At 44.1% G+C, this 22,719-nt stretch overlaps 1 protein-coding gene across 1 annotated transcript in view; it reads right to left on the bottom strand.

Annotated features, from left to right (window-relative positions):
* The window catches only part of ATP11B (ATPase phospholipid transporting 11B (putative)), a 602,728-nt gene that overhangs the window by 443,055 nt on the left and 136,954 nt on the right, over positions 1-22,719 (bottom strand). Inside the window, exon 3 of the mRNA XM_078665453.1 lies at positions 6,442-6,531. Coding sequence (XP_078521579.1) covers positions 6,442-6,531 — 90 coding nt within the window. The remainder of the gene's footprint in view (positions 1-6,441; positions 6,532-22,719) is intronic.

Below are 22,719 nucleotides of genomic sequence, written 5' to 3'. Positions count from 1 at the left end.
TTTTAAATATTTTTTTTTCTTCGTTCCCGCTTCGCGAATCGGGAAGCTTCCCGTTAGCTGACCTTGATGCCGCGAAATAGACCGCGAGCCGGTAAACGTTTCTTTACCGCAACTGCCGCGTTACAAAACAACATCGTGACGCCTCCCGTCCGCATGACGTTTCACGTTGTCGCGTGATACGTCATATGACGTGCTACGTTAGCGAACTGGTACGCGAACCGAGTCGCAAAGCGCAGGTTTCTGGAAGCAAACCGGGAGGCCCTGCAAAGCGCTTAACGTAAACACAGCAGGTCATGTGACTTGGTAATAACACTTTTCATTGGTTCATTTCACTTTTGGTTTCCTAATGATGTAAGACTAGGTCATATAATCTAAAATGAACACTTTTCATTGGTTGAGAACTCTTGTTTTTCCCAAATGATGAAAATCCCTCCTTCTTTCCTCACTCTGACTTTCATCATTGTGAGAGAAAGACCCTTTGTGATCACTGAGCAATGGCTTCTTTAGTAGCTTCAGCTGGTGCTTCCCCACCACCTCCACCACATCCAAGGAAGAGTGGACCACCTGCTCAAGTTATAATTCAACAAGAAGAGGAAGAAGAGGAACAGGACGACGAGCACGAAGAGAGGCAGTTTTTGCCTGAGGAGCCCAGGACGTCTCACCGGAAAGAAAACTTCATTTGGCAATTTTTTAAAATTCCCAAAGGTGAGAAAAAAGTAAATGCAAGATACGTAACTTGCCTTATATGTCAAGATAGACTGTCCAGAGGAACCGAGAAAAAATACAGTTTCGGAAACTACACAATGCATCGCCATATGACTAGGTGGCATCCTAACAACTACAGTGCTGCACAGTTTCGGAACGACCTAGATAATCTCCCTATTATGGCCAGAAGATCTGTTGTACCGGAAGTAACGGGACCAGAGGGCAGGGAGATGGTGCCAAATATACAAATGAGATTTGGTGAAGTAAAACACACCTGCGTATTTTGCGATGGATTCATTTGCTACGGAGAAAGAAGCATCACTCTGATCAACAGAGCTATTGACTATCATATGCAAGTTTGTACGAAACGCCCAAAATAATAAATACTTTTTTTTTGTTTTGTTGCTCCTGTTGAGCCCTTTACAATGAATCGTTTTCATTGCCCCCTCCAAGAAAACCCCCAAAAAATATAAAACTGTTCAGAAAAATTCAAAAAAAGTAAAAAAATGTTCCGAAAAATAATAAAAAAAATATAAAACAACAAAAACAATAAAAAAAAAAGTTATTTTCAGAACTACCTCCCCGTTATTAAAAAATTGGTACAATATTTGGAACTGTGCCAACCTCTATTTCTCTTAGTTCGCTTCCCAGTTCGCTCGCCGGTACGCGAACCGGAAGCGAACCAAAAACAGTAAGTATAAGGGAAGGAAACAGACACTTATGTTAAAAGAAAGACAGCTATAGGGGAGTAAACTAGAGATACTATTACCCGTAATCCACTGCTGATGATGTCACATATTACATCATTCATGACATGCTCAGTGACATCATCAGCAGAGGATTGCGGGTTTTTTGGCAACGTGCCTTATCCACGGTTTAATAACGCTGCCTTTTGCTTTATATAAGTTTTCAAATTGTATGAAATATATACCAATAGGTCGTTATGAACCTTTAGGTAGTGCTTTTCTTCATGAGGTCTGGTCGCTTCCATACACATACAGATGTTTCAAAGATGATCAAGAAGTTTATCTGAATGGAGAGGAATGCACTGAGACGCCAGATCATTCACTAATGTGTAGGCACATACAGTTACACGGTTCATGCAACAAACACCGACCAAATATGGCTTGCGTGTTGCAAGGCACGCCAGTTCCTGCTATCATCCCCACGTTCAAGTTGTTGGAAAATGGTAGTTATTTGATGCTCAATAATGAAGATTGATCTGGGTTAATTAAAAGTATTCCTTTTATCGTAACAGTAAGTGAACGGGTTATTTGCTGCAGAAATGTTCTATTTCCTCCCACACATGAACATAGGGAGTTTTCAATCTCGCCACAAATACCAACCTTGGGAGCAGATTTCAACGGCATGGCAAGAATAAGAGCTCTTTTGTCTCAGAGAGAGGTGGCCTTGAGTTCGGCCCGTGAAACTTTCGTGCTTCACATAGCGAACACCCGTACAGAGGTGCAGACCCTTTTCAATTCAGATTTGCCTTTCCATTTCAGCAAGATGGTTCGGACTATCTCTAACGCATCCTCCACAAAGGCCCTGGCGCACTTTTTTAAAGTTGTTACCAGTGGTCTCGTGACTTCATTTGAGAAAATCTTTCGAGTCATCCCTACTTTCTTTCATTGTATTTTTTCCACTCTGCTTCGTGGATTGCCATTTTTACTTGCATTACCAGCGGACGCTCTTGTGCTTTTTTACATTTTTAAATATGGATGTCCCTCCTATGCAACCTCCCGCCCTGCAGCTGCTGACACTGTTCCGCAATCGCATGCTAGAATATTATGGCACAATGCCGTTGGCGATATTAAGCACGGCATATGGATTATCTTTTCGATTCTCCTACTTCACCTGTGTCCAGCCTGTATTTCACTGCCTGACCTGTGATTTCGATTGGGCCATTGATTTGTGTCTCTGCGGACCGGTTTCTCCTGACGTCGACTTTAATCAGCTGATGACTCCTATCATTACTCACGAGTTGGTTTGTCCTGGCGAAAGGATTATGGCTGTGGCATTGATGCATGGACTAATTGGTCCCTGGAATTTACTGGCGGCAACACAGTCTTTCTTGGAACAGAGCTTTCTTGAAAACCCACCGAGCTGTCCTCTGATGGTGATAGAGGATCCGGTGCTGGGAGAGCACGTATGTTCTTTTCCGCTTTTAAATTGGATGGCTGAACTGTTTTCGGATGAAGACGGTGACTTCCTATTGGAGGCTGTTGCAGCTTATTTTGCATACACAGTTATGTCATAGACCTTTTTCATGTTTGATATGCTGAGTACTAGCATTTCATTGACAATTCATTGACTTATTTGTCAAGTTTTTATTATTTACCTTGCCTATTGGCTTAAGACTCGATAAAGTACTTGGCTGTTTTATTTTTCTTTAGCATTAAATTTTCCTAGTTTTTAATGCTTTACCTTGCGGACCGTCCACATATAAACTTGCAATCTGCTCTCATGAGATGGCACTTCTATTATCTTATTCAGTTCGTTTCCGGATCATGGGGAGGTGTCATCTACGTCCTGGATATCTTTACACCGTGTTAAGTTAGCATGGGCTCATTACCGGTTTAAACGCCATTTTTCCTTTTTTGCAACTTCTGCACACGACACTTAGTTGTTGCTTTAGCTTTCAACCTAGTAGTTCATCGTGGTTTACATGAGAATAATATGTTATTGCTCTACTATCTGCTTTGCTTGTTAAACTATATCTGTACAGCGAGTGCTAAAGTTTCAAGAACAACACGATACAGAATTGTTATGAGGTCTGATCTCCACGACTTCATACTCATAACATAAGTGTAACTTCTGCCAATTCTGGGCATGAGGCGGGTTTTATATTGCTTTGCCGAACACACATACACAACACTTGATGCGGTTCACATGAAGAGAGAGCTGGTGTATGCTGATGTGATTCCTTCAAATCTAAGACACTAAAGTATGGGCACGCCCTAAACCAACACAAAGAGACCTTCTTAGCAAATAATATAATATGTGTATTAGGGAGGGTGAGATATAAGCAGCCGCGGGCCGTGGAGGGAGTTACGGTGAGGCAGGGAGGCGGGGAGGGGGAGAAGCAGGGTGGAGCCCTCTCCACCCTGCCCCTCCCCCTCCCCGCCTCCCTGCCCCACCGTAACTCCCTCCACGGCCCGCGGCTGCTTATAAGTGTTGCTAACTCTTATTCATTTACAGCATGTTAACATACTGTCACCATTCGCTTTTTATGTACTAGTAACTATGCTGGTAATTTTGCTACTGATAATATGTGTACTTGTATTATCTAAGATACTACGCCTGAGAAGACGGCATTAGTAAATAAACATTTCAAATACACATGTGTTCTTCTTAACTCCATGTTCTGGTTTCTAAGAAATATATAACGACCGACTGTTCATGAGTTCCACGTATCCTGAGGTACTATAAGTTCATATTCTGGATTGTCTAAACATTGAGAGTTTGTTATATCCAATGTGACACTGTACCTAGCTTGCTAAGGGGTTTTTGATTACTAAGGTGAGTTTTGGGACACCCTAATTCGCCGAGGTTCCAATCCTCTGTCCACAGTTCTGTGTGAGAACAGAAACCCTGCGACAGGGGCACCCCCGACCCTTGCTGGAGCTTCATCACACTTGCGATACAACTCCAGCAATGCGCCACCTTTACGGCACAGATACATCACGCAGCTGTGCTGTTTTTGCCCCATGATGCGCCGCATTGTAAATGCAGCACACCATAGGTGACGGAACAGCGGCACAGAATGACTAACACATCCCTGGTGATGCGCCAGTCATCATAAATCTATCCCTATGCTTCTTATCTTGTTAGAGATGAACCGCCATATGTATCATCAAAGTTTTTTGCATTTCCTAAATAGCGAACTTTAAGGAATAAATAGCGATTCTTTACCATTCCTAGTTTGCGATGAGCTATTTGCTAATTACAAATTACCCATTCATTTCCTTCATTTCCATAGGACGGTTATGCTCACTTTTAGCTCGAACGGCTGAATGGATTTGCACGAAACTTGGCAAAATTGTAGGGACTGGTAGCCCGATGTGCCTTTGCTATGTCTCAAGATATATGCTCCAGTGGTTTTTACGAAAATTAACTTTGAAAAATATATATTGGGCTACATTGGCCTATATATATGTTGGAACCCAAATGTAGCCCAATGTAGCCCAATGAAGCCCAATGAAGCCCAATGTAGCCCAATGTAGCCCAAAGATGGCCGCCAGAGACGAAAAAAAACAAATGTAGCCCAAATATCAGCCAGATGTAGCCCAACTATAGCCCAGTGACAGAATGACCAATCAGCGTCGCAAACCTCCGTTACGCGAAGCGGAGCGCTGTTACAGATATATATCTTTTTTTGAACGTTAATTTCTCAAAATCCACTGGAGCACATATATTGAGACCTAGCAAAGGCACATCGGGCTACCAGTCCCTAATATTTTACCAAGTTTCGTGCAAATCCATTCAGCCGTTCGATTATTATTTTTTTTATATTTTTTTGCCCCGCGGGGCCCTTTTAAAACCTCCACATCAAACCTAGGGGGTCAGCGAGGATCTACTATTCCCCCTTATGGTCATTTGCCCCTTCGCTTTCGCCTCCTCTTGTCTCTCGATCCTACCGAGAGACAAGATGGCGGCCGCTACGGACTGTTTGGAATGTTGACAGACGCCGGAGAACCAATCAGCTTCGCTTCACAAAGCTCCGTTGCGCGAAAAGTACGCGTCCTGGAGCGCTGCCCGGTCCGCTGTTACAGATATATATCTTTTTTTAAACGTTAATTTCTCAAAATCCACTGTAGCACATATATTGAGACCTACAAAAGGCACATCGGGCTACCAGTCCCTACAATTTTGCCAAGTTTCATGCAAATCCATTCAGCCGTTCGGGCTAAAAGTGAGGCCAACCGCCCTATGGAAAACTCAATGTTAAAAACACGTTTTGGGACCCCCCTTTTTTCTCGGCCCCCCCTTGACGAACCCCCCCCAAATTTTCAAGGGCTGCTCAGAAACAAAATGTGCCATTTTCCTGAAAATTTCAGCCAATTCCGTCCACAAACGGCAAAGTTATTAGACATAGAATTTTCAAAAATCCCATAGAGAAAAAATCCTAACTATATATATATATATATATATATATACACCTACTGGCGATAGATAGATAGATAGATAGATAGATAGATAGATAGATAGATAGATAGATAGATAGATAGATATATATATATATATATATATATATATATATATATATATATATATCCCCCCAACCCACTACACATCAATGGCAGCAAGGTTTTTCCCATGCCTGAATGCTAAATGTAATAGCCCTTTGTGTACCAAGGCATTCATCTGTTTAGTCTGTATTAGGTATATTACGCACTATTAGAAAAACGATGCCCAGCCCTGCTTTGGTATTATTCATGTAAGAGAATGGTTGGCAAAAGCAACAGCAATCCCAATAAGAAAGAACTTTTCACCACTACCCCCATTTTTACTCATATCTGATTCATTCTAATTGTATCATGGAAGCACTAATGGCTTCCAAGTATTTACGATGTCTGCTTACTGCTTCTATGTGCATTTGAAACTTTCTCCAAGCAATAGTAAAAAAATAAAAAGGTTAATTCCATAAATGTGACTTACGTGTTGTCAAGCAATCAGTTATAAATGGTCATTGAAAGAAACGTTTAAAGAAGAAAATAAGAATATACAACTTACTTGAACAAGAAATATAATAAGAAAATAAAAATTGGCTATTCTTCTGAACTGCTCAAACAAATTCTTGGGCACGAAATTCCATACAGTGTACTGCAAAAGAAAGAAAAGAACAATGTGCATTTTTAAAATAGTAAAACAGATGTGCTAGTTATCAGCTTCCTTTATTAAGCATGGTGCACGTATTTTCTCCAAAATTATTCAAGAGTAAAGCGTCCTCTTACTGACTTCATCCAGGAAAACAGGAAAGAAAAATTTAACAACTTACCTTCTCTTTAAATTTTCCAAACATTGGGTAACTCAAGAGGCAGAGTTTGGTGTGTATATATATATATATATAAAATGAGGAGGTAGCACATTGCCTGGCATACCAGCGCACAATGAGCCCAGATGTATTGTGATAGATGCAGTGCGTGATAGCACTCGCTTTAGATTAAAGTGTTTCGTATTCACTGATGTTGGTGCAGCCAGTTCGGTGTATCTCTAGACACGTGCTTCAGGAGTGTGGTCCATCAGTAGATTGTAACAAGTGAAATTTGAGAGTGCTAGCAATGCTGTTGAGCAGCATTTCCAGCACCTCTAGCATTGTGTTACTCTCTACAGATTAAGGATAACTATCCTGAAACATGAGCTTACATCTAGAGATAGCCGGCCCTGGCTGCACCAACCATGGAGAAAACAAAACAAAATGTTTAACGGAAGCGTTACAATGCACTGCATTTCCCAGAATGCATCTGAGTGAACTGGGTTGCTGGGATGTCAAGGTGGTGTGCTCCCGTACTGTTATGTTTGATAAGACTCCCTTGAGCTGGCTGAGCTGACAAGCTCTGACTGGTGCACCTGGGCTCAAGGAGTGTTACTGTGGGAAGAAAAGACTGTTAAGCAGCATTTCCATTACCTCTCAATGTACTTGTTATTTTCTACTGATGAAGGACGACTATCCTGAAGCTTGAGTTTTTGTCTAAAGATACGCAGCACTGGCTGTAACAACCAAGGTGAAAACAAAAGATTATTTAATGGAAGTGTTACCATGCACTGAATTTACCAGAATGCATCTGAGTGGACTGGATGCTGGGATGTCAAGGCAGTGTGCTCCCCTCCTGTACTTGGTATATATAGATAAGATTTATAAAAATCTAGGGTTGCTTGTGAGCCATTTATTTCTTTGCAGTTCTGAATCGAATTTAAGAAAATCCCCAATTGTACCCCTTGCATATGTATCAAAACACAGTTGGCAACAATTCTTTTAACTTTATAACTGCCGGATACCTTTTGTTGTATTCTACCATGCTGGTACATTGATCAGTATGTTTCCTTCAGCCTAATGATAGCTGCAGGTTGAAGACTGTGTCAGGAGGCACTGCCTTCTGGTGCCAAGGGTTTTCCCAACCCTAGCATGAGTTCTTGGTTTCAACTGCCCCTGACAAACAGTTTCTGTATTTGTTGAGAAAAAGCATAATTTCACTGTTGTGGCCAAATTAAATAGTTTGTAATGTCACCTGTGAGGGTGTTAGCAAGGTATTTTGTAGAGGAGGGGTTATGATTACACAGCTAACCAGAGATCTAGAATTTTAGGGTTCTGTTTGGAAACCATACCGGCCTTAATCTTAGCATAGCTTGCATCGATCACTACAAAACAATCGGATACCGCATAGTCATATGCCAAGTACCATGGACCCTCATCCCCTCGGGGAAAATCTGAAATATACACAGTAGTATGACAGCTGTCCCATACGGCTCTGGTCTGTGACAGTGCTTGGAGGCTCTTGGCACAGGACAGAATTTTTGTTGTCAATTGCCAAGTACTTCTGTGACCACCGAGGACGGCCTGGTGCTGTGCCTAGTGGGAACTTTGCACATTGTGTGGGTTCTGACTAATACCCTACCCTCAGTTCATGCCAAGTATCACTTCCTGAACGAATCAATAAACAGTAGTTTTTATATTCCTACTTGCCAAGTATTCCCTATGGGACTTTGAATCTGCAGCTAATATTCCAAGATCGTATGTTGACACAATTATACCGATTCATCATATGGAATCAAAGTTAAATACAATTCACAAAACACTTTTATGACTGCACATAATACCAGTACCAAAAGGCATCGGGAACGAGCATAGCACTCAACCAAGCCGACAATATACTGCTTTTCTGAGCAGAGTGAGAGCTGGGGTCGGGACAACTCGCTCCAAAATTGTCAGGGAAACAAAAAATGTGGGTCTACCAACTTTAGGTGGAAGTCTCAAACCAGTCAAGAAATTCAACAGTTTTTCCAGAAATAAGGGACATTTTTCAACCCTCTTGGAATTGGCACTGGCTACTCTAGGAATCTGGTGTACGCATTCATAGGTTTTTTATTTTTATAGGACAGGTTTTGCAAGGTGGCTCTACGTTTGGGAAGTAGCTGTGGAAGGAGACAAACAACTGATCAGACAGTCTGGTTTTTCCTCTTAGGAGTTCTGCACACAATGCAATACATTTTTGCCTAATTTTCCAAGACTGCTTAATGGATATAAATCAATCTAAGCAAAGGTTTGACAGTAGATGTAGCACCACATTCAGGCCCATGACCAGTGAGGATTCGTCAAATTGTTTATTTTTTGCTGAAGGGTAGACAAAGAATTGAAATGACAAAATACTACTTTTAAGAACTCTCCTATAAACGGACACCACCTCCAATATTTCCTAGCCTCTGGTCACTGCCTCCTCCCCCCCAATCGATAATTGTGCACTAAATCTTTCCATGATCAAACGTAAGCAAAAGTACATTTTCTGGAGAAAATTACATGCAGACTCGACACAAGTAATGATTAAAATTATTTTCACTAGACTTGAAACAAAGCTGCCAAGACACTATGGCTTTCTCGATAATCAGATATTTGCTTCGCATTTGATCACACTAACAAAGGATTTCTTTTCTGATGCCAAGATACTCCCCGTCAATATTCTGCTGGTAGTTTTCACTGTGCTGTTCTGCTCTAAAAATTTTGTTGTGCAGTATTTCTGCACAATTCTAAGACCATGGTATATACATACGTTTCAACTTTAAAATGTAATTATATCAGAATACATGGCGGTTGCATTGTCAGATCCAATATTGGTAGGAAGAGAGTTGATTGAGCCCTGCAGGACAGCTGTTCTTTCCATTTACTTCGAATGCATCTTTTACAGACCAGTGTCTAGTAGCAGACAGAATTTGAAAAGCTCTGTTTTAATGTAACTTGTAAAAAGCAAAAAGCATAGTATTCTACTTAACTGGCCTCTTGTGAGCAAAGAGCACAGTAACTTCGCAAATGGACGGTTTAAAAAGAAAGTGTTAAGAATCAAGCCCCAATTAAACTTTTATGACTCAACTAAAGGAAAAAACAGCAAGCATTTTAGAAACGTCTTATCCTACTACAGCAATAGAGGTTAGCCCACTCAAGGGTCATTTTCACCAACGGATTAAGGCTGTGGCAAAGTAAAGATTGTAATGCGGTTTCTTCAATGGCACAGAAACAATGCTGGGAAATTTTATGAACATAGTCCTGTGACCTAGCCATCTCGTCATTTGAATACTGGAAATTTGTTGGCTTAAGCTGATTGACATCACTGAGCTTCTTCTGTCAGTAACTAAGGAAACCCAAACAAGTTTGGGCAGGAATGTGGGTTCAAGTGTGCTCACTAGCTCTGCAAATGTGGGATGTAACAGGGCTACTGCTGCAAGGGAACTAGGATAACCATGTCAATGTGCAAGGGTGGCAACAGCATATCTCAAAGGTAGAGAGAGAATGTCATGATCGGCCTCGAGAAAGCAACCTGAAATTGAATATTGTGTGCTTATTGTCTCTGCCAAGTAAGATGTAAAAGAAGCACTCCTGCAAAGCATTCTGAATAACCAGGACAATGGGCAAGATTGGCAGCATGGGGAGTCAGAAAGAGACAAACAGTGCAGGCAAACGGGAAAAGAAAAGGACAGTAGCCAGCTAAAGGAATCGGGCCGGATAGGGTGCCGCAGGTAACCCCAACCAGCGTTGGAAACACCAGACGGGCTGCGGGCAAACCCGCCAAAAAAAAGACGCTGTCTGATTCGACTTGTCTTTTGAATTACAAAAGCCACCTAATTAATACAAAGGGCGGGGAGGCCAAAGGGGGTCATAAGAGGGAAGGAGGCCCCCTCCTTGACATAGCTGAACTCACCACCAATCAACGTTGGAACCCACCCACACACACCATTAAGAAGACGGTTGTCGCAGCCACAGGAGGGCATGACAAAGGGGCAAGGCGGAGGCAGCACAGTAAGAGAACCAGAAGGAAGAGGAACCTAGGTAGAAGAGCTGCTCAAACAGTGCCCTTGGGAGGCCTCATAGCAGGGACATGGGGAGCAGATGACGGCACACAATGACATCAAGAATGGACGAGCTGTTTAACCATTGTCCTTGGGATGCCACATAGCTGGGACAGGGGATCAGGCGAGTTGCTAGCAAGGGTACAAGGAAGGGAACAGCACTTGCAGCCCGGGCTGGGTGTGACGGCCGCCTGCAAGGTTGGTAGCAAGGTAAGCCTAGAACCCGCAAAGCCAGAGACACCTGCAAAGGGGCACCGTGCAAGGTCAGTGCTGTCAGCTGGTAACGGAGAGTAAACATTGGGACAATGTACAAGCAAGAAGTGGAATATGTAACAGATAAACATGGGTCGTAAATGACCTACCAGGAAGCTGTGGTATGTGTGATCCATGTTGTGTAATTATCTGCGGCCTTTAAACACCATAAACGGAGTCCCCGGAAAGTTTGAAGGGGGAGGGATGATGCATGATACGGTGAACTCAGACGCTTGGGAGGGGTGAACATATGGCAGGGTGAAGGGAAAATGCTAGTGACACAGTGTGAAAGGGGAAACATTTATCAATACTAAAAGAACAAGCGTTTGCAATGCAATAGGTCTCGCAGCATTAAAGTTTGAGTTATTGGCATTGTATATGACAATGTGTTGCATTAAATTTTTAGCAGAGTCTGTATTGGTGTATAAAGATGATTTGCAAGATGATAGCGATGGAGTGGGGGATAGACTGCTAGTTTTGCAGTTATAAGCATATATTGTAAGTAGGTGTTTTTATGATAAAATGTGTGTGTTGTGTGTGTAGTTGTGTGTGGTAGTTTGTGTGGTTGTGTGTGTGGTTGTTGTGTGTGTGGTTGTGTGTGTGTGGTTGTGTGTGTGGTTGTGCGTGTGTATGGTTGTGCGTGTGTATGGTTGTGTGTGTGTATGGTTGTGTGTGTGTGTATGGTTGTATGTGGTTGTGTGTGTGGTTGTGGTTGTGTTGTTGTGCACATTACAAGTTGGGGTTTCTATATTGAAATACGTAGCTAACAATCAAAACGGAATTATGTCACTGACTCGAATACCAATACATTAATTAAAGCTGTGCCTGGAAATGGGAAGAGTGCGACAGGAAGAGCTCTTGTTAAACAAGCCCAAGATATGTATCAAGCGCTTAGAGACCCTGGGGTGATAACGCGCTATATAAATGGAAATAAATAAATAAATAAATATGTGAGTGCACTAAAATTCCATACTAAAAGACTCTTAAAAAATATTCCATTGGAGAAGATCGGTAAACCATAGACTAGACACGTGTCGGAGAACAAGCACACCTGGGAAATAAGGGTGTAATGTGTCCCGGAGAACAGCAGACACATCACGGAAGAGGGGACATGAACCACACTGAGATGTGATATGATGATATGGAGGGAGAAAGGGGTGAACCGCGGGGCGGCCAGGACAGGTATGAAGTGGGCAGGAGAATTACTAAAGAAGAGGGCAGGGCGTCGATAGAGGACCACCTAAAAAGAAAGTTGTTTTAAGGTCAGTGCACCACTTTAATGATTTTATTTTTATCTTGTAAAACATACTTGCCCCCGATGACTTTCTCAAAAAAACCCTCAAAAATATTCAGTCCTTATCCGTGATTTGCCTAAGCGTTTGCATACTGTAATACTGTATGGGAGTTTGTGGCATTGGATGGAGAGGTGCTTATCAAAAGGTTCTAACAAAGGACAATGCTTCACTATAATGCTTTCTCTGTGAGCAGTTTAAAAAAACGGATGTGTAAACCCATAACAAAAGTAAACTTACTCACGTGTGATTAACTGCATTAAAGTAACTTACAAAACGTTGATGTTTTTTGTAGACACGAGTAGATTAATTGCATCACTGTTAAAGACATTTGAGTATTGTCATGGGTTGCCGATTAATCTGTCTAAAAAAAATATGAATGATATGAATGTGTCACTCATTGTGTATAGTAGCTGGAGCTCGTGGCAAGCCCTGCAACAGCTCCGGGTTGAGTTTGCGCTACAAAAACTAAACCAAAAGCCTGCAGTACTAACTGCTCACAGATCCGTGGTTACTCATGATACACAAAGTCACACTGAGCAACACTTCAGACAATGGCAGTATCCAGAACTACACATATCCAGCTACCGCACCAATGGGACCAAGGAAGCAGATAGCAGCACTGCCTAGAGGATTACGAATGGGGAATTACCAACCGGACCAGAGAAGAAGCTAGCAGCACTGCCTACAGGACTTAGAATGAGGAATTACCAATGGGACCAGAGAAGCAGATCGCAGCACTGCTTAGAGGATTAAGAATGGGGAATTACCACTGTGACTACAGAAGCAGCTGTAGCTCTATCCAGAGGAATAAGAATAAGGAATTAACACTGGAAAAAGAGACGGAGCTGCAGCACTGCCTAGAGGACTTAGAATGAGGAATTACCACTATGACCAGAGACAGAATTGCTGCATTTGTGACCAGAGAGAACAAAATGTACACCCCTATTCACAGAAACGGAGCTCTGAGCAAGTGAAACATAATGAATGCTAAAAACAAAAGATTAGGTGAAAGGGAGCTAGCAACTGCCCAACTCCATATTCAGTGACCCAGACTCTGTAGGTCATAAGTGAAAGCTATAGTGCGAAGGGGAGAACACACAAGGAAACTGTGGTAAGGGAAAGCAGTAACACTGGTCAGCTGCTCATGTTTGCAACATATCCATAACATGTGGCAGGCAATCGGAAAAAAGTGAGCTAAACGAACTGAAATGGACAAGAAAAAATGAACCCCGTAACAGGGCCAATTGCTATGGGAGGGAACGACATACCAAAAGGAGGGACAAATAGGTACAAGTTTACCATTTAAAAGTAAGGAATTTAGAAAGGCACCTAGAACAACCAATGACAAGTGATGGGACGGTTTGAAGCCCATGTACTGTGAATACACCATGGCTCGCAGAGCAGCTCATGCACGTTGAAAGGGTTGACCTAAAAACAGCAGAGGCTTTACAACTCAGCAGATCGGTGTAAAGCCTTCTGTGTTCAGCTTTCGGAGAGAAGATTGGACAGGGCACAAAGGCACGTGACTTGCACCTCGTCTACAACCATTTCGACAATACCAACAACCATGTTAAGGGCTATTCACCAACTCCTCTCCATTCCCTTTCTACACTGGAAAAGGTTGGAAATGTACTCTTACCACGGACAGGTGCAAAACTATTTCCAGGGTGGAGGAAAATGTGGTGCAAGTTAAGTGACTATGCAACTACTCAGCAGAGAAAACATACGTGTTTATATTTCCTCAGTTGAAAATGGAGGTCACCAAAAGTTGCTACAACATTCGGCCTGAAAAAAGTTTTCAGGCCAAATGTTGTGAAACAGACCGAAATCGGTACCAGTGCCAGGATGTAGATCTGCAAGTGTACGTTTGTAATTTTCATCAAGCATCGGGCCCCTAATTTATTTTCAAGTTTCCCATAATATTGCCGATAATGGTTTCTCCAATGAGTCTCGTTTATTTTTTTAAGTAAAAAGTATTGGTATGAATCAAACACGTTTTACAAAGTAAATCCTCAGAGAAATTGTATCCAGAGTTGTACAAGTTTAGCAAAACATTTTTTTATAAAGTTGCTAATTTTTTGTGTGCTTTTTAATTTTGAAAGCTATCATCACTTTTGATTTAATATGTATTTGCATATAATCATGGAGCATAAGTAGCCTCAAATAGTTACATTTTGCAAAGATCTGAACATGTTTTAATACTGGCATCACTGTTGGCAAAGCAAGCTCAGATCACAGCTCATTGCATGTCCGTACAACGCTTGCCCAAATAGTACAGAATTGTATCTACAACTTTGAACAACTTATACATGAAATATTGCTTTGGTTGCAGACAATCCTCTTTCACAGACCAATACTGTAAACTGGCAGCCAACGGGTAAGCATAACAGAGGTTAGGCCTCCTTGCACACTAGAAAAACATGAAACATAAAACAGTAAACGTGAAAAATTGTCCTCAACATCAAACAATATGTCCTGGGGGCCAAACATTGGACGGTCACACCCCTGGGACTGACCAAAGCACTCAGCACGACAAACCCCTTTCATACACCTTTATATGTTTCATTCCCAATAGCGTAGTCAGAGATTTTCACAATCTCATTTTCAGAACTGAACCATTTTCAATTCCAATTATTCAAAACACCTCTAACACTCATTTGCCTAAAATGTAAAAAAAAAATGGTGCTAGCAAACATTGTCATAGCCAAGTAGCCTGGCTTGTGTGTTTTTTCTAATGGTGCTCTGCTGTTGTGTGATAGGTTTGGATGTACATACACATACAGACAGTGGCACCCTTCTGCCGGTCAGGTGGCATAATGTGTCAGCTGTAATTGTAGTTCTACGTTTGTGTAGTGAAGCACTGTGTCTGTAATTCACGTTTAAAGCCGGTTACTTAATTTCATAGTAATCAAGAAACTCGTTTAAAGTCTGAAAATCAGTCATTTTAAATTAATGACAAAAAAAAAATCGGCCCTCGTGGTAGACAGAGCAAGTTTATAGTCAAGAGAGTTTTATGGAACGTTGTAACTATGAGACCACTACATAGTGTGTTGAGAGATTCGTGTTGGTTTGGTATTGGCGAAATAGCGTCTACTGCCTGCAAATGCTGCCAGGACTCTGTGCACGGATAAGTTCACACTGGTGAACAACACCTGAATGAAAATAAGTTAGGCCACTTCTGCTTGGGTCCCCTGCCCAATCTGCATACAATAATGGGTCGGTCCAGCAAGAGACTGGTAATGACACCTCCGTCCCCTTGGCTTGGTAGTAGAGTCCCATCTGTCCCTGGAAAGGTCGCTGGGGGCATCTAAACAGAGCAGGCACAGTGCATGCTTTCATGCTGTTGCAACTCATACCACATTGCACACCTTACCAATGCTACTCTGATATACAAGGTCTTTCTTTCAATGTCCTATACAATATACTCGATTCCATACACCAGGTTTCTTGTAAATTATTGATTGTAATGATTTTCGACCACCCTCCGTTTAGAGACGCGTTTCATATGCAGCCCTTTTGGGCTTTCCATGCCACTCAAAGCACTGCTGACGCACTGGCATCACCAAAACTACTAACCTTTTATTTGCAAACCTACAGAATGAAGAGGTTAGGCAGGAAACCACCTTATAAAACAATCTCCGTTATAATTATTTGAGCACGACAGCAAGTTGACCATCAGGGACGTACTGGAATAGAAAATAGGGTCGTGCACCAAAGTGGCCCCCATAAGCGAATCACATAGCTGAACAGTGGCCCACGTATGCAAATCTGGACAGTTTTAAATTTGTAAAGGTTTTAATGTGTTTTGCAAGGGATGGGAGACTGCTTCCATTTGTGTCTGTTGCCGGCAAAGTTTGTAGTAATATAATAGAAATCAACAGTAAAAGCCGGAAACACGAGCCATAAAAGAGGCCAACAAACAGCCAAAAACTAGTCCATACCATACACCTACACTTAAATGTAATGCCAGCCCTTCGGGCACGACCAGGTTGCTCTATAGCCGAGGCGTATCGTGTTTACAATGAAAATACGTGGTAGCCAAAAAGGTGGTGTCAACGTCCCCGCGGGTCTGAATGGACTGACTCTTCAATGAGAGGAAGTTATTATATAGCACGCATCCAGTGACAGGATTGGTGAGTGCACTTGTATGTCACCCCACACCCCGTAGAAAAGGGCATGATAAACATATAGATAAGAGTTTATCCCCTCAACCCCGCAGACTCACCCCTTTTGTTGCTCCCCCAGGCGGTCGCCTAGCTCACAGGTAGACGACGTAGCCGTCGAAGGTGAGACAGTCCAGGCGGAAGTCGGCAGGACTGCTTCGCTCACTCAGCAGCTGCGATTCTGCGAAGGCACGAGCGAAAGCAACAACAACAAAAACAAGCAAACAAATCCCCCCGGCCCTCACTTACCTACCTCCGGCCACAGAAACGCTGGAACACGCACACCGCAAGTCGGCCTGGAGCGCGCCTCGGAAGAGACGCGGGAGGACAGGAGCGTGACGCGCGGGAACGTGCACGTTGACGTTCCCGCGCGTTCACGGACCTGAGTCGGCTCGTGCCCAGGTTTGGAGCTGCTCGTTCACAGCTCTAACTCCCTTGGCAGGGAGCAAGGCGGCTATAAGTCTCGTTGGCGGCAGCGCTTCGCGCTGCAACGCCAGCGAGACCTAAAAAAGGAACTAGGTGGAAAAAAGAAAAAATAAGAGTCTATATGGTTAAGGCAACCCCAAGTAACAAACAGGAACTAGAAAGGAAAATAATGACAATTACTTACTATTTACATACACAATAAACATTTAGAGAAGTTCTTTTAAAAGAAAAAAAATAAACAAAAGTTTGGTCACTATTTAAATAAAAAGCCTATAACGTGCAGGACATTATAATTTGTGAAGGAACTCACAAATTATTAAGTGTAAGACTCTACAAAAGCAAGCATTTACTAAGAGAGAAAAGAAATAAAGAGAAAAGTTGACAGCGATAATCAACCAAAGAGAAATCACGACAAACGTAGCTTTTGCAGTGCACGAAGGAGATTTACGATATACAATATATCCACACAAAATAGAGAATTAGAAAGCTTTCTAAAAAAATAATAATAATAACTAAGAGAAAAAGACTTTATAGTGGAAAAAATCGAAATTACGAAGTGACTACAAAATTAATAACTGGACTACAATTAGTGAGAGTTTGTGAGACACTGACTAAACAGAAACCTAAAATGAGTAAACCATCTAAAGGGTTAAGAATAACAAATAGTGAAAAGTGTCAGATAAGGTAGTTTTAAGGTAAGCACTGAGCAACAAACTTAATGTTGCCAGAGGATGCCATTAATGAGGGGGGGTGTCTATCAGATCTATGCAATTACATTATATTATTTTATGTCATCTCTATATTACAGAGGCTGGTATAAAGGGATCTGCGTTTTATACTTGCCCCAGTGTCTATAATAATATCCTAGATTTTGTTCTACCCAAACACTTGGAAAACCAATATATATATATATTTTTTTTCCATCCTGCTTAAGTCAAGATAAGGTTGCATTAGAACATCAATGACGGCCGGAGTCAATAACTTTTGCACTTTTTAAACTGCATGGTTGCACATATTTGAACCAAAAATTGTGCCCTTCAAAGCAAAGTAGAAATGAAATGGATGCATCAGCATGTAGCAGTACTCTTGACATGGCCTGCTGGTGAAACGCATCTATGATTACATCGGACTGCATTGTACCTTTCAAGGTACCACAAAGGCAGTTAAAAGTGTACACCTTAGAAGGGCGTGGCTTGGTGCCAGCAAAGATGGAAGCGTAGACCGGGAGCTCCCGGGACAGAAATCTCCGCCCAACACCAAGGGAGGAATTGGTGAGAGGGACAAAGGCGGTGAGGTGGGGAATGAGCAGGGGCCCTTGGCTAGGGAAGCTCCTCCACAAGCTGTGGCGGCGACTGGGGGAGTGGCCAGGGAAGAGGGTCCACCCCCCCGTAACAATGCAGGACTGTGGCCACACCGCGTAGCCATTAGACATAGCTGGCAGCAAGAAACCGGCATTTTTAGAGGGCCCAAGAGGAAGCGGAGGTACCAGCCTGACTCTAGTTGCTGGTAAGGCCGTGCAATTGGCTCCTAAGAGACAGAGGAGCCGTGAGACTTAAGGGACCGCCATTGGTCAGCGAGGAAGACAGTGGCCAGCCTAAGGCGGGCTGCAAGGTGCGTCATATACGAAGGCCTGGGAAACCTGATCTGGCACTGTGGGAGCAACCGTCAGAGGGGCCTGGAGTGGGGGTCCCTCCTTTCATGGCAATGCGGACACACAGCCACCATCGTACAGCTAAATAGCAGAAGCTTGTGGCCCTGCCGGACGCCATGGCACCGGGCAGACCTCTGGGACGGGTGCAGAATCATCTGGATCATTAGAACTGATGCATAGCCGCGCAAAGACACCTCACTCTACAAGGCTTAATCCCTGGCAATCGGGACAACGAGTCACGGCTTCGCCCGGGGGATGGAGTGCAGGAGCTGGCGTGCAGGAACTGGCGTCCCCTTGCCCCGTGTCGGCTAGGTATGGTGCTCATGTGGAAGGCCCCAATTGTGAACAAGAGTGCTGGTAAAGGGTCGAAATCTGGAGGCCACAGAGCCCGCCAACAAGACCGAATAAAATGAGGTCTAAGGGAACCCCCTCATACAATCTAACAAGCTGGACAAATATGATGTGCATTGACAAATGACTACGGAGAAAGGTGCGAATGGGGGGGACGGGAGAGAGTGTCGGAGCCATTGCTGGGAGCTATAATGGCAGCCATTCAGGAGCTGGGGACGACCTTTGAAACAAAAATAGTCTAAGTTACTATAGATATTAACCTCATACGGGCAGATATGAATAAGACCACGAGGGGGTCACCACAGCAGAAACAAATATATCTGAACTTCAATCCGCCAACTGTAAATTGGAAGAAAAAGTACAGCAATTAGCTCAACAGCATTAACTCATGGGCGTGAAGTTCGAAGATCAGGAGGGAAGGGCCCGCAGAAACAATATAAGAGTGATGGGGGTCCCTGGGGGAGTGGAAGGGCCTAGTGTGGACCTCCTACTGGAAGACCTCATACTGAATCATCTGAGGCCAAAGTGATTTTCTAAGAGAGCACAGAGCCCCGGTGACTCCGACATGACCTGGAGCCCCCACCAGGGATGCCATCCTGCAGTCGCACAGACCAGGAGGGACCTCCTCAACGAAAATACGGTCACCCGGTTTTTCCCAGATTTTACTCTCCTGGTGCGGCCACAGCACCACACCTTTGATGAGATAAAGAGGGCTCTTAGAGAGGAGGGCCTGAAATACAGGATTCTCTTCCCAGCAAAACTTTGGGTGCTGAACAATGGCAGGTCATGGAACTTCACGGTGCCCAAGAACATATGGGACTGGCTGAAGGGAGGACAAGTAAACAAGCAAGATCGACAGCCAGGGCGAGACCGACAAAGATATCAGAACCAGAGTAACGGGCCTCCAGTGGACCACGGGATGAAATAGCAGGGAAGAGACTCTCCCAGGAAACTCACCCAGTGAGCCCGACCGGATGAATGGACTCCTAGTGATGAGACACTCGCATATGACGGACAGCAAGCAAGAAACAGACTAAGTTTTGTGTCTAACCAGGACTGAAACATGAGCGCTACGCAGGGTGGGCAGCAGCATAGACGCTTGACGATTGTGTAAGTTCTGGGGTCGTGCAGACGCACAGAGACAGAGCACAACACAGAGGGAGGTGAGGGGCGGGAGGGTCGCCAGCTGACCTCATCACACATTGACTGTTCATTTGGGCAACAGGCGCTCTGCAAACTGGGGATGTGGGTAGTTCTAGACTTACTGTTTGGGGTAGCAGGGAGGGGGGGCATTTTGTAAGAGTATTGGTTTACGCAGTTTTGTGTTTTATAAGTTCCAGACCCATTCTATTCTAGCTTCAGAGACTTCAGTGCACACACTAAGCGATACATGGCCTTCTAGTGTAGGGGGGAGTGGGGGGCACGAGAGGAAGGGGGGATGGACACACTCTACCCATTACCAACATGATTCCACAGTCCACAACAGTATTGAAGTTCATGACGTGGAACGTCAATGGCCTGGGAGATAAAATTAGGCATACCATGGTGCTACAATACTTGCATAGGCAACTCCCCAACTTAGTTCTCCTCCAGGAGACACATCTGAAGAGCAACAACTAGTTAGTACTTAAATCGGTTCGGATACCCTCTGTTGGCACATGCGTGGTTCAGATCATGCTCTAGAAGAACCGCAATCTTAGTTTAAAAAAACTGTCCCCCTGCCTCAACAATGCACATGGTATGAACGGTAGGGCTGGTATGTGGCGATATCGGGGTTATGGGAGGGCCAGGTCCTTAATATTTGCTCCATCTATGTACCTCCAAGACTACACGCGGAGACTCTCCCAGAACTCTGAAAACTATTGTTAGATATACCCAGGGGCACTATTGCTACAGAAGAGAGACAGGAGCCAAAACTAGGTCCTGGAGCTTCGACTCCTGATGGCCCCCCCGAGGAGGTCAAGCGCTGATATAGCAGAGGCCATTTGCAGCCTACAATGAAGGGCTATACCAATCGGTCTCTGGGAGGTCAGGTAATGATAGTGTTGAACTGCTCCGCGACATTCCACTGTCGGTACTCTCGATGGAAGACGAGGAGGCAATTGACCACGATCTGACAATAGAAGAAATAGTCAGGGCCATTGGGGGTCTGCAGTCTGGGAAGGCAGCAGACCCGAATGGGCTCCCTGCAGGACTATACAAGTGTGTAGCAGAGAGTAGCCCAACACATGCTAAATATGTTTCTTACTGCGAGGGCAGACAGGCAACTGCCAGTGGACCGGAGGCTGAAAACCATCTTAGTCATCCCAAAGAAAGAGGAGGCCTCCCGAGCTATGTAGCTCCTACAGACCCATTTCCCTACTCAGCTTTAAGGTTAAGGTACTGCCAAAGGTGCTAGCCAACCGACTAGGCCCGGTGACACACAGGGTAATCCACCCTGATCAATCAGGATTAACACCGCACAGAAGCACCAGGGTGAATCTTTGTTGCCTATATGGAGTCATGCACATGGTAACTAATCGACCGACCAAGGCCGCCGTGCTCCTGTCACTAGATGCGCAAATGGCACTCGATAGTATCAAATGGCCGTATCTCTTTGCGGTTCGCTCTAGAATGGGTTTGGGGCCCCAATTTTGCACCTGGGTCAAACTCCTATATTGCACCCTGCTGGCAAGGGTCCGGGTGAACGGAGCAATCACTAGGCCATTCTTGTTGCGCAGGGGCATGCAGAAGGGGTGCTCACTCTCACTCTTCTCTTCATGCTGGCACTCAAACTGATGGCTGTGTGGGCACGGGGGCCCGCTTGTGCGAGGCATTGATGTAGGTGGGGGCTGGGAGGAGCGCATATCCCTATACCCGGAAAACATCCTGCTCTACCCACATAACCCTGTCAAACTTTTCATTGACTCATTCACATTTGAAAACTGTTTGGCGGCTACTCGGGCTACCAGATAAACTGGGACAATTCCCTGCTATTCTCCCCCACAGTTGAGATTCTAGACCTATTGTCAGCATGTGCAGCCCTAGTCCACAAAGAAGAGTTCAAGTATCTAGGTATCTGGGTCACTAAATCAGAGAAGGACTTTATGAAACGAAATGTGTACGCCAACTAGAGAGATTGCGGGAGGACATGGTCCATTGGCGTTGTCCGCCGGTGTCCCTCATGGGCAGGTGGTCTTGTTTAAAATGATGGCTCTTTCCCGCCTGCAGTATGCGTTGCAGAACACCCCGTATTGGATACCAGAGGCCTTCTTTTGGGCGATTGAGGCTGACCAATGTGCCTCGCTGAGGTGGTGTTGGTGGTGGGGGGCGGGGGGATTTGGCAGCTCGCGCATCGCAAGTTGCAGCGGGGGGTCTTCGAGGGAGGCCTGGCGGTACCGGACATTAGGAATTACTATTTGGTGTCTCATCTCATTAACCTTAACAACTGGGTTTTCACTCCAATCTCTGAACCCGTTTACAGAATAGACTGTCTAGCTATGGGAAACGGCGGCTATCAGACCATGCTATATAGCAAGACTTGAGACAATTCGCTCCCAACGCGCACACAGACAGTAGTACGTGCGTGGAAGAAAGCCACAAAATCATTAGGGTGGGATGCTAGGTTAATGGAGCAGACTCCACTCTGGGACTGCAATATGCTGGGCGAGGTTCCGCGTCTGCGAGGTTTTCGTAAGTGGGAGCTCATCGGGATACAACATTTGAGAGATGTCTGGCGCGGCAGGACACTGATAGACTTTGGGGAACTACAGAGTGATTTGGGGGGAATACTTCAAATACTTACAACTGAGACGCGCCCTCAGATGCCATGTATCAG

Source organism: Lissotriton helveticus, chromosome 11 (assembly GCF_964261635.1).
Source record: "Lissotriton helveticus chromosome 11, aLisHel1.1, whole genome shotgun sequence".
In the NCBI taxonomy this organism is placed as follows: Eukaryota; Metazoa; Chordata; class Amphibia; order Caudata; family Salamandridae; genus Lissotriton; species Lissotriton helveticus.
The sequence above is the reverse complement of the archived record's forward strand: the minus strand, read 5'-3'. Positions and strand labels throughout refer to the sequence as shown.